Here is a 12,585-nt window from a genome sequence, read left to right as displayed (position 1 = left end):
GGTTCAATTCCGGTCAGGGGCGTGTACCTTGGTTGCTAGCACATCCCCAGTGGGAGATGTGCGGGAGGCAGCTGATCGATGTTTCTCTCTCATCGATGTTTCTAACTCTCTATCTCTCTCCCTTCCTCTCTGTAAGAAATCAATAAAATATATTTAAAAAAAAAAAAAAAAAAAAGAATTCTTTAACTGAACGGAAACTTCCTGCCTCATTACACAGAAGGTTATCAGATTCTCTAACCAACTTTTAAAGCTTCCCTATGGTTTGTGTGAGTGACTCACAACCAAGTGCTCTCTGGAAGGAGCAGGTGGAGCTCGAAGGGGCTTGCACCCAGGGGAATAGTCAAGGTCAGAGTCCGGACGGGAGCACGCTGACGAGGGTAAAACAGAACAGGGGTGGTCCCATTTCATACTTAAACATTTTTATAAAACCCCACATCTATGTTCTCAGCCTCAGTTGTCATGAATAGGTGTCCCTTTACAAATGCTAGAAGAAAATGCGGCTTTTTATAACGTGTCTGTTCAGTAGAAGGCATGGTTTTGGCTTCTTTTCTTGAGCAAGGCTTAGGATACAGATTTGGCACTTCTCACTTGACCTGAAAGGAAGCAGATTTTTAAAGATCCGTTTAATCAGTTTGCAATATAAAACACAAACGAAGGCAGTTTTTAAGATTTCTATTAAATTCATTGGGGTGACACTCGTTAATAAAACTGTATAGGTTTCCCGTGTACAATTCTGTAACACATCATCTGTTGTATTTGTTGACCCACAGTCAAGTCTCCCTCTGTCACCATATTTCTGACATTCAACCCACTTTTTATCCCAAACTTACGTGGTGTGGCCATTTTTGTGAAGATAGGAGTCACAATATCTTCCAATTGTTGTTTCTGCTCAAAAATCTCATCGATCGAAGCTTCCAATTGGGTTTCCAACCACTCACTTCTTATACGGCATGCAGTGAGGATGTTATTCTAGAGACAGACCCAGAAAATTTACTTATTTATTGAAAAATAAAACACTGTATCCCTCTATACCAGCACTGCCTACCAGAACGTTCTGTGATGATCTGTGTCTGCATTGCCCAGTACAGCCACATGTGTAACATCTATGGCCACTGAGTACTGAAAAAGTGGTGGCTACTTCGTGACTCGAGCCTGTGAGCTTAATCTTGCCTGTGCTTTGTTGGTTTCATAAGAGATCTTGTAAAGTGCTTTATAAACCACAAGTGAAATGTGTGACTTAATCACGTTCCCAGACTTGGAGACCTCTATGCTTTAGCAATCTCTCATTCTTTTCATCAGAAAGTCACAAGAAAGTTCTCAGAACATCCTGCAGAGAAATGCAGGGAACAAAACCAAAACACATTCCTGACACCGTGAGTATATCTTGTGTGTGTGTGTGTGCATCCAAAGCAGTACACTAATCCACATGCAGCACTCAGTATGCAGCCAATATGGCACGCTATCTTTATAGCTATGCATCTTTTATACCATTATGTAAACTGTGACACATTAATAAACGTATGTAGTGGGTATGTTCATATACACTAAAATACATGATGCAGATCTGGTTTGAAGCAAAGTAATGAGTATCGGTGGACCTCTCCAAACAATAGAAGATGCAGACAGACACCTCCAGGACTATTAATCCTGCTTCTGTGCCCCTCCTAATCCACCCGCCCCCCACCCACATCCAAGAGGCTTATACCTTTACTTTCCTTTTAAAATAGTTTTACCCCATATGTTGGCATCCCTAACAATATAGCTTGATATTGCTTGCTTTTGAGCTTTGTAAAAATCTATGTAGTCTTTGGTACATTTTTTTTCACTCAGTTCTAAGATTCATTCATGTTGTTGGGTGAGATATTTACTTAGTACATCTCTATGTCACTCTTTAATATGATTTCATTACTTTTTTTTTTTTTTTTCTCAAAAGCTTTATTATTTCGTTTGGTCCAATGCATGGGAGAAGGCTTCAGGGTGGTTAAAAGAATGGCCAGTGGTTTCGGGGAGAGGCTCAGGTAAAAGCCAGACACCAGGGGAGGCAGAGGGGCCCCTCAAGGGCCTCCGGGCTCCACAGGCTCCTAGTCATGCTGGAGGGTGAGCCTTTCCTAGAGCCACTGGCCCCGCCCAGCCTGGGAGCCGCAGCCTGTGGAGGGAGCCAGGTGTGGCCCATTTTCTTGATGAGCTTCACCTCCTCACCCGGAAGTAGCTCTGCAGGAAGTCTCGGAGCTGAGGGCCTGCACGGGTAGAACCAAGCATGAGGGCCTGGTCAGGTTCCTCCCCAAGACCAGGGTGGTCTCCATGGCGCCCTGAGTTCTGTCCACTCATCTGGGGAGGCCTCAGCACGTCCTGGGAGAGAGTGCGGCCACGACGCTGGGTTTGCAACTTTAAGAGACACTCAGAGCCCTCGAGCTTCATCTCCACCATCTCGCCCAGAGAGAGGTAGATGTGGGCGGCCTGCAGAGGCAGGGGGGCCAGGCAGTTGACCTCAGCCTCCACCTCAGGGGAATAATTCTGACGGATCTGGGAGCTCATGGTTGTTCGGCGATAAGGGGTTAAGGTAGAAAAGAAGCTGGTGTGTTGGCTGGTCCCGGAGGTGGTTCTGAAGGTGGTGACTGGATAAGACGCAGGAGGGTGGCCGGAGGCTGCGAAAAGGGGCATCCCTGGGTCTGTTCTGTCCAAACACTTTTGAAGCAAGAGACAGATCCGGGACTGCCAAGGGCACTGCCTTTCATTACTTTGTATTAGTTCATCTCTTATCAGTCATTAAGAAAGAAAGGAAAGAAGGGGAGGAGGGAAGGAAAATGGAAGAAGAGAGTAGTAAGGACCGCCACCTACCTCTGGAACTTTAGCATAAAATTAAAGCTATAAGGCAAAAACCTCAGACTTCAGAACAAGCAATGATCACAATGTAGTACCTTGTCTTCTTTGAAGAGTCTCCCTGGTCCCTTTTCTGATTCTGTAAGAGTGGCAGAGACCTTTGCGATGTATCTTTTCAGAGCCAGCCTTGCAGCTGAAAGAATAGGCAGTAAGATGTACACAAATAAGACAAGGACCAAAAAATGTGCTCAACTGTTTGTAATGGACTGTTACATACCCAGAGCTTGAAAGGGACCGTGTGGAGGAGATTTTTTTGTGTTTGTTTTTATTGAATTTCAAGAAAGATAACTCAACCCGCATAGCATTTGGGGCCTTCCAAAATTCACAGCTATCCCACATGCAAATTACATTTTCCCCATCCCCGCATCCAAAAGTCTCAACCCATTACAGCATCAATTAATGTCCTAATGTTCATTGAAAATATTATCAGCTCACAAGTCTCAAATCTCATCGTCAAATCATCTAAACCAGCGGTTCTCAACCTGTGGGTCGCGACCCCTTTGGGAGTCGAACGACCCTTTCACAGGGGTCGCCTAAGACCATCGGAAAACACATATATAATCACATGTGTTTTTGTGATTAATCACTATGCTTTAATTATGTTCAATTTGTAACAGTGAAATTGGGGGTCACCACAACATTAGGAACTGTATTAAAGGGTCGCGGCATTAGGAAGGTTGAGAACCACTGATCTAGACCTGGGTGAGACTTCGGTATGACCCTTCCTCCCTGGGGTAGAATTCCTCTCCATCTGGAGACCCATGAAACTAGAAAACAAGTTCTGTACTCCCCAAATACAGGGATGGGACAGGCACCGAGTAACAGTTGTAGACACTGCCATTCGAAACGGGAGAAAATAGAAGAAAAAAAGGAGTCACTTGTCCCTAGTAATTTCAAAATCCCACATGGCAAACTCTTATGCATCAAGGCCTGGGAATAACCCTCTGCAGAGCAAGGCTCCCCCCTCGGCCTGCAGCTCCAGCAGAGCCATCCTTCCCATGACCCATAGCACACTTTTGCAGCTGAATAGTTTCATCGGTCAGTTCCAGCGTGTAGACTTTGGGGGGTCTGGCAGCCTTTTTCCATTTTGTTCTTTCTTCGTCCCTTTGTCCAAACTGGCAGTGTGTCTGCTGGTATAACATCCACAGAAACCTTGAGTCTACCTGTATGTCAGAGTCACTCCATTAGACTAGAGCAGGGGTCCTCAAACTTTTTAAACAGGGGCCAGTTCACTGTCCCTCAGACCGTTGGAGGGCCGGACTATAGTTTTAAAAAAAACTATGAACAAATTCCTGTGCACACTGCACATATCTTATTTTGAAGTAAAAAAACAAAACGGGAACAAATACAATATTTGTATTTGCATGTGGCCCGCGGGCCGTAGTTTAAGGACCCCTGGACTAGAGGCTCGGCCACGGGTCCTCTTGGACAATCTCCTTTCTGGCCTGACTTCTGCTGAGAGGGCTGAGGGGGCCCGTAAGCCTGAGCTCTAAGCACCAGCAAAACACGGGGTGGCCACACCCCTGGCTTTCCCTCCAGAGGACACCTTCCTGACAGTGAATCTCCTCGTGTTAGCAGTTTTGCGATCCCTCTAGGCTGAGAAGTTCCCAAAACATCAAGTCCTGTGTTCCTTTCCATAGCAGGTTCTTTCCTCAATTTATCTTACCCCTCTCACATTTTACTGGGAGCAACAGAAAGAAACCAGGTCCTGTCTTCAACACTTGGCTTCGAAATCCCTTCAGCTAAATGTCCACATTCACTTCTAATTCAGCTAAGCTCTCTGCCATGCCAAATTCCCCACCCCTCACCCACTACTTAGTGGGCATAGGTTAAAAGGTGTAGGTACTTTTTTTGCTTAATTTGAAAGGAAGGATATTTCCGAGCGAAAAACAGAAGCAATTGTAGGTTGTGTAAAATGGCATAGCTACAGATATTTTTAAAGCAGATATAAAACAGCTATACTTGAGAAGGGTTGGAAGGGATATAGGTAAATTGTTTCCATGAAACTCCATTAATATGATTATAGTTTTAATTAATTAGCTAGCAAGACATTAGTAAAGTCTTCATTTTTCATAAAATTGAAGTAGCTTAAATAATTCTAGTATAAAGCAAGAAAAAGGATCCCCAGGTGACTGGCTAAGTAACACCTTTTAGTTCCAATGTGGTTATGATGTCACTGACTCTGTCCATGAATCACTGACTGATGATGTCACAATGATCAGCAGTGTTTATTTTCCCAAGTAGAAAGACTACCTTCCGTGTTCTTATTAACTAGTACTCAGGGCATCCCTGCTCTGTCTCTGACCAGAGTTTTGGCCATAGATTTTTTTTTTATCCCAATTGAGAAAGATGTCCATTCAAGAACTACCCCTGATGTTTCTTCTGTTGTGTGCCTGCTTATTGAAGGAAAATTCCTGCATTTGTGATGGGACTACCTGGGCTAAGGTTGGATGGGAGATATTTCCTGAAGAAATGCTTTATCTAAAAGTTGAACCTTCTCCATCTCACTGTCTACCTTACCCTATGGACAAACTATGGTGCAATTTTATTAATATGGATGTAATTGCGAGTCTTGTATATCTCATATGTATTTTAGGACAAGCTATCTCTCTAATCCTGCTTGCTTTATCTGTGCATTACCTGTGGATGAAGTGGAAGAGACACAAGAAAGAGGTAAGGTAGTGATGCAAATAGTAGTAGTCATAGGATATCAGAGTTTAAAAGAGATTACCAGCTTCTTTGAAGGAAAGTACGACATATTTTTCCTCTTTGCAATCTCCCACAGTCCCTGCCATTCACCCCCAGCATCTAGCACAGTGTCTGGCATATAGTAGGTGCTCAACAAATCAGTATTAAATTAGAAGGTCCTTAAAATAACCTAGTACAATCCCTCCCTTTCAAGTTACAAAATGCATCAAGAAAGTAATGAGCTACAATGAGTAGAATGAACAGGAAATGAAGTTACCTGTCTGGGCCCAGAGGTAAGTCATTTGATCCTTCTCAGCTGCCTCACCAATACAATGAAGGGTGTGAAATAAGATATCTGTTAGATTCCTTCCAGATCTATCTAAGAAGGCTAAGTATGTAAAAGTTGGCATGTATTTTTTAAATGGACTGTAAACTAATGTCTAAAGTTTGGATAACTTTCTGGGAAATGGCACTCTTTAACTAATTCCCCACTTTGCCAATGACTCCAGATTTTGAGGCAATCGTAAAAGCTCATTGACTTTTACAATAAACATATTGCTATAAAATGACCCTGATGTTATAGCATTATACTTTGAAGCTGTTTAGTAAAGGGAAATATTTTGCTAATATTCAAATAGCTTCTCCCAGCAGAATGCTCTAACCATAGAAAGCACTTTTTAAATGTTTGTTGATGATGATAATGATTATTATCATCTTTCACAGGGACATACACAAAAGAGCATTTCTTCTGCCCTCGGACCTGTTTTCTGTAATGACCTTTCTTTCATATAAATCAGTAAGATGTTTCAGTACAGCTATCCAGAAAATTTAATTTGAACTACAGCAAGAAAACAACCTATAATTTCATTCGCTTTTCCCCCTGTTAGCTGAAAAAACAAGCCTCCATAGACACAGTCAGTAATGAACCGGAAAGCCAGTCCATCAATGACATAGACAAACTACTCTTCAAACTGTTGGCCACGACATCCATGATGAGTGAGTACCTGGACCGGAAGGCCCAGCGTCCTTCGTCTAAGAAATTCAAGCACGGAAAGCTCAAGTACAAGAACCGCGGAGGAACCAGAGAACACCAAAAACATGTGAATGTGGTTCTGTCCAAAATGGAGACGACGCAAAGCGCCTAGAAGAGAACGCTTATAAGGTTCAAAATGGTTCTCTGTGAGCCTTTCTCATTTTTTTGCCACATTCTTTACTGAAATTTTGCAAAGAAGTCCAAGTTAAAGATATTTCTATTCAGCTGAAAAGGCATCCGTACTTTCTGAAGTACCGGGGAAAAGACGGCCCACAGTCACTACTGCAGATTTAAGTATTTTGTTCTTTTTAATGCATCACATTACAAATCATTAATCGATCTTTAAATTAGAATCTTTAGTGTTTTAATAAATCTCCAATTTAAATAATATTTGTGACTTTTCTTGCTTTCCTGAGCAAATGTTATGGCCACAAGAAAACTTAATTTCTCATCTCAGATGCCCTTTGCTAGAATAGTACGCAAGTATCAAGTAACAGATTAATTTTTTTAATATTATTTTTTCCATTTCTAGTATAATAAATGATGAATTGAGTATCAACACTCCTTTTAAATTTCTGAGTTTTGTTGCTCGGCTATCTCAATTTTTTAACAATATGGTTACCATACCTTCCAACAAATACTGGGAGACTGATCTGAGACTAGGACAGAAAGTTTGATTAAAAACATGAAAAATCCCAGAAATATATGCAAGATCTAAGGCTGGGTAGAGGGGACTTAAGAAGGGAGAATAGGGGGGACATCTGTAATATTGTCTACAATAACATTTAAAAAAACAATCCTTGGCCCTAGCTGATTTGGCTCAGTGGATTGAGTGTCGGCCTGGGGACTGAAGGGTCCCGGGTTCAATTCCAGTCAAGGGCACACGCCCAGGTTACAGGCTCAATCCTTAGTAGGGGGCGTGCAGGAGGCAGCCAATCAATGATTCTCTCTCATCACTGATGTTTCTAGCTCTCTCACCCTCTCCCTTCCTCTCTGGAATCAATAAAATATATATTTAGAAAAAAATAATTCTTGAAATAGAAATAGTCTTTACAAAGTAATAGAAAGCAATAGTGTCCATCTTAGGTTATTGTGGATTAAAAGTTAATTTATAGCCCAGCGGCATGGCTCAGTAGTTGAGCCTCGACCTGTGAATCAGGAGGTCACTGTTCAATTCCCAGTCAGAGCACATGCCTAGGTTGCGGACTCGATCCCCAGTGTGGTGCATGCAAAAAGCATCTGATCAATGTCTCTCTCTCATCATTAATGTTTTTATCTCTTTCTCCCTCTCCCTTCCTCTCTGAAATCAATAAAAATATCTTTTAAAGTTTATTTATGGTTCTACTTTCCAGACTCTCCTCCTTCTTTCCATGCTTTCTTAGCACAACCCTACCCACATTTCCACAGATGTTTGTTCCATGCCTTTAGAGTTCTGAAATATCAACTAATTCCCACTCAGAGAAAGCTGATAAATATTTTTTTTTAATGGAGGACTCTTGAACACTTAAAAAGTGTCCAAACCTTGAAAACCCAAAGAAATTTCTAACAGTGGAATTTTAGCAGTATGGAGAGGACTCTTTGGGGTAGGGAGTCCTCAACCCCTTAAACCTCTCCAGATGCCTCCTACTCTAACGACTAGAACAGGGAATGGAAGTGGCTTATACACTTGGAAGTCTGAATTAAACAAACATGAAATGTTGAATAGTTTGTGTTTCTGACATTCCAGAGCTACGTGTACTTGAAGTCACAATCCTTACAATTCTATCACTGGTCTGGAAACAGAATAAGAGTTGATAGTATTAGCACCTTTTTTTATCTTCATCACTAGGAAATGTTAGGTATCATTCCCCTGAGAATGTAAGGACCCAAACAAAACAGATGGATATTAGGGACAGGAAAACAATAAAACTCCGTACCCATCAGAAAAGTAACAGCAAAATCTGTCCCTGGATTGTGTTTCTTAAGTACTATGGGTCATTCTTCAAAAATGGGTGGAGTGTTGTTGTGTTTGTTTTTTGGGGGGTGGAGAGTGGGGGGTGTACAAGGTCACATAGGTTTCAAGTGGAGATACCTCTATGTAAACTCAAGCAATCTGAGGCAAGAGCCCATGTACTTATGCTTTTATTACTCTGCAGCTTACCTGTGCAAACTAGGACTTGCGTTCCAGTAAAGCAATCTTGTTACTGTCCTTCAAACAGGCCACTTTCACTCCCAGCTCTTAGAGTTAGCTCATGCCCGTTTCCTTCTATTGTATTTTCTAATCCCACCCATTTTTCAAGGCCCAGCTCAACTCCAACGTGCTCTGACTTCATGACCTCTGTCCACTTCAAAGCAGGTATGATGATCTGCTCTGCTGATTTTAACCCTTCATCATAGTCCCGCTGATCTTATTACTGATATGTACCTACCATTTATCACCCCCGCCCCAACAAATGTCCAGAGGGCAGGAACAACCAATTGTACCTACAATAATGCTCAGTGAGCATTTATTAAATGCTTGCTAAAAGCATGAGTGCAAATTACTACATAAAATGAATGCCGTGAACTTGATATTTACTAATTTTTTAACCGATGTTTGTATGCATGCAAATCTCTAAGCTACATTCTACAGGGCTGTGGAAATGACATATACAAAATATTAGTATGGCTTTTTGACCTTTGATGGAAGCACAGCATACATACAAATGAACCAGTCAGCTTACTGATACCAGGTGGGTGTCCTTACCTGCCCAGTCCAGGAATTCAACGCACTCGGTCTGGGAATACCGAGCAGCAACGTCTCGAGCTAGCTCTTGCCGGAAGTTCAGAGCTTCTATATCAACATCCAGTTCCACCACAAGCACTTTCAATATTTCCAGATGACCCCAGGCGGCAGCACAGTGTAAGGGTGTATAACCTGACAAACAGCATGAAGACAGGCCAAATGGACTACACTCTTCAAGATCGTCATTGCAGTAATATTATTGAGCAATTACTGTTTACAACTTACTATGTACCAAGGACTGTGATATTTATAATTATCTTATTTGATTGTTACACCCTATGAGGAAAATACAATATTAGCCCCATTTTGCAGATGAAAAAAGAGACACACAAAATGATTGGGTAACTTGCCCAAGTCACACAGCAATAGTGAAGTCTGTGTTCTTAACTGCTGTGCTGTACGGTATCAGCACATATACACACACGTACATTCTTATCTATGTGTGTATACATTATATGTGCAGAATATAAAGCAGGCACATCCTATTTATCCACCTTTAGGGAGTCATAAGTAATACTGGTGAGAGAAAAGGGAAAATACCTCTGGCTGTGTTGTCATTCAGATCCGCGCCATATTTTGCCAAAACTCTAATCACTTCACTCTGCCCAGCCATGCAAGCTGCATACAACAAATTTCTTCCAACAATGTCTTTTTCCAAGAGGAGCTGTATAGCCTGGTCATAGAGAGGGTTCTCTGGATCCTCAAAAATCTTCTGCAAACCTTCTACATCCCCTGTGAGAACAGGTTGTAAGAGAGGATTAAGAAAGCCTGTCTTTTCTTCCTCCTCCTCTTCCTCCTCTTCCTCCTCTTCCTTTTCTTCCTCCTCCTCCTCCTCTTCTTCTTCTCCTTCTTCAACTTCTTCTTGCTGTGAGAAAGGTTCTGATTTTTCTGAACTCTCTGAGTCTTGGGGTTCTTCTAGATCCATTAACTCCAAAAATACCTGAGACAAAAAAAAAAAAGAGTAATAAAAATCTACTCAGACAAATTGGTATTTATTGATTGATTGATTCAGTCAGTCCACTGACAATATAGATGGGATGAAAATTCTTAACTGGCTTAAAAGTAATTATAAAATATTTCATCCATTCAACTAACAAAGTTTATTGTGCACCTACCAGAAGTCAATACAGTCGATGCACTGCCTGAATACATTCTACAATGCTGAATATGTGCTATACATAGTAAATTCAATAGGAACAGTAGAGAGCAATGCGGGCTGGATTCATTGGGGAAAGATTGAAAGAGGATGTTAGAGTAACCCACTTGCCTAACCATGGGTCATCCTGGGGAGAAGTGAAAAATAGTTGCATCATTGGAGTCAGATTATTAAGACCTTAAAAAATTAGGCACTGATGTTTAGACAGAATTCAGTCTCTCAGTAATGGTTACTGAAAGCTTACCAACATCCTAAGTGCTGTGTAGGTATTATGTAAATTATGAAGAAGAATCAACTTTATTTCCTGCCCTAAACAACTTAGTTTTTTTAAGGGAAAAAGGCGACCTGTGCAAAATAAGTGTAATAAAAGGTGATAGATGATAAGTATCACATGAGAGGAAGTGCTATGGAAATTTACAAGGGACAGGATTAATTCCAGATGGAAGTCGTCACAGTGCTCACTCTGGCATAATACATATTAAATTGGGAATGATACAAAGAAGGGGGGCATGGTCCCTACAGATGTGTGAGAATGTTTGTAGCATCACTGTTCATAGAGCAAAAAGCCTGGGTGGGGGGAAAACAGTGCCCATTAACAGGAGCATAAACTGTGACATAGTTGCACAAGATAGTATATAGTAGTTAGAGTGATTAAATTACAGTGATACTCCATGGGTAGGCAGCTCTGACATGACTCCCAAAGCCCCTCACCCCACACCCTGGTATTCACACCTTTGTGTAATTCTCTCCTTGTGAAGAAGGCAGGATATAGTGATTTTATTCTAATGTGATGGGATGTCACTTCCATAATTCACTTACAACAGACAAGGGCATGTACTTTGGTTTCGGGTACATCCCCAGCAGGGGGTGTGCAGGAGGCAGCTGATCGATGTTTCTCTCTCATCAATGTTTCTAACTCTCTATCCCTCTCCCTTCCTCTCTGTAAAAAATCAATAAAAAAAAATTTTTTTTTTTAAAGAAAGAGAGACATGGGCAATCTCTAGCCAAGAGCCAGTAAGGAACCGAGGCCCTCAGTCTAACAGCCCAGAGGAACTTAAACTCACCAACAACCACTGAGTGAAGGTGGAAGTGGATCTGCCGCTGTGGAACCTTGAGGTAACTGTGGCCTCAGGCAACAGGCCACTGTGAAATGAGAACAGCTCTGCTCTGCCTTGCTGACTGAGTGTGGAGAACAGCCCATGGCTTTTCCTTTGAACTCTCGAGTGTGAACTCTTTTGAGGCTGCTAAGGCACTAAGAATAGGAAACCCATAGGTCATGGTCCTTGCCCCATGGGCCTTTACCGTCCAGTGGGGAAGACTCGGTAAATCAGCAATGACCGAGATATGGGACAGAATGGAGATTAGCAAAGCGTGTTTGAGAGTAGAGAATGGACATCTAAAGTAGACTCAGAGTTGGCAGGTCCGGGAAAGGCTTTCCAGAAGAGGTGACCCTTCAGGATTGAAGAGTAGGCGTCTTAAAAGGAGGAGAAAAGGACAACCGGGTCACAGGAGGAGCATAAACAAACAGCGAGGGGGCAGTCAAGGCAGCCTGAGGTCGTAGTTGGAGGAATAGAGCTCAAGGGTCTTTTAAACCAACTGGATTTTTTACAATGTAGTCCCTTGTCCCGGCTCAGGAAGGTCCCCAGGGCTAAGCAAAGGGGAGGCCTGAGGAAGAGGATAGGGAGCGGCAGCCCTGCCAAGAGTGGCAGAGGGGGCACCAGAGTTCGCCTTTCGGCCTGAACCCCGCAGGCACCTCCCGGATCCCCGAGGCGGGACCCGCTCCGCAAAGTTCCCTCCCCGCCCACCCCACCCGCCCCAGCTGCCCGGCTGGGAGCTACCCATTCCCCACACGCCCACCTGGGCCCTCGGCGCCCGGACCCAGCACTCTCGGCTCCCGGGATCCCCGGCTTCCGCGGTTACCATGGCGACGACTCACCCCGACGCTAACGCTGTACACACGGGTCAAAATGCCAGGTGCGAGGATATGCGGGAAAGACGCAGCGGGACGATTAAAATCTTAATGATTAACACCGCTGTGTTCGGAAGGTGGTGTGCGGTGGGGTT

General features: G+C 42.8%; 2 protein-coding genes across 2 annotated transcripts; one reads left to right on the top strand and one right to left on the bottom strand.

Annotated features, from left to right (window-relative positions):
* Positions 1–561: 561 nt before the first annotated feature.
* On the bottom strand, positions 562–10,290 carry ANKRD45 (ankyrin repeat domain 45). The gene is made up of 6 exons (XM_036344644.1): positions 10,222–10,290; positions 9,906–10,176; positions 9,327–9,497; positions 2,919–3,013; positions 831–969; positions 562–593 (listed from the first exon to the last, which is right to left on the bottom strand). Exons 1-6 carry the CDS (start codon positions 10,288–10,290, stop codon positions 562–564), a joined length of 777 nt encoding a protein of 258 aa, XP_036200537.1.
* TEX50 (testis expressed 50) lies at positions 5,218–6,838 on the top strand. Its single transcript, XM_036344645.1, has 2 exons — positions 5,218–5,553; positions 6,456–6,838. Exons 1-2 carry the CDS (start codon positions 5,230–5,232, stop codon positions 6,711–6,713), a joined length of 582 nt encoding a protein of 193 aa, XP_036200538.1. The 5' UTR covers positions 5,218–5,229; the 3' UTR covers positions 6,714–6,838.
* Positions 10,291–12,585: the final 2,295 nt, after the last annotated feature.

Source organism: Myotis myotis, unplaced genomic scaffold (genome assembly GCF_014108235.1).
Source record: "Myotis myotis isolate mMyoMyo1 unplaced genomic scaffold, mMyoMyo1.p scaffold_m19_p_18, whole genome shotgun sequence".
Classification (NCBI taxonomy): domain Eukaryota; kingdom Metazoa; phylum Chordata; class Mammalia; order Chiroptera; family Vespertilionidae; genus Myotis; species Myotis myotis.
Note: the sequence above shows the minus strand (reverse complement) of the source record. Positions and strands in the feature narration are given on the sequence as shown.

What these genes read in the sequence shown, in the direction of transcription:
- ANKRD45 (XM_036344644.1), bottom strand. Translation starts at nt 10,290, where the DNA reads ATGGATCTAGAAGAACCCCAAGACTCAGAGAGTTCAGAAAAATCAGAA. An exon ending in CTTTCTCACAGCAAGAAGAA is followed by an intron (nt 10,177 to 10,221) that starts GTTGAAGAAGGA and finishes GAGGAAGAAAAG; the next exon opens with GAAGAGGAGGAAGAGGAGGA. An exon ending in TGAATTCCTGGACTGGGCAG is followed by an intron (nt 3,014 to 9,326) that starts GTAAGGACACCC and finishes CTATTCTTTCAG; the next exon opens with CTGCAAGGCTGGCTCTGAAA.
- TEX50 (XM_036344645.1), top strand. Translation starts at nt 5,230, where the DNA reads ATGTCCATTCAAGAACTACCCCTGATGTTTCTTCTGTTGTGTGCCTGC. An exon ending in GGAAGAGACACAAGAAAGAG is followed by an intron (nt 5,554 to 6,455) that starts GTAAGGTAGTGA and finishes TCCCCCTGTTAG; the next exon opens with CTGAAAAAACAAGCCTCCAT.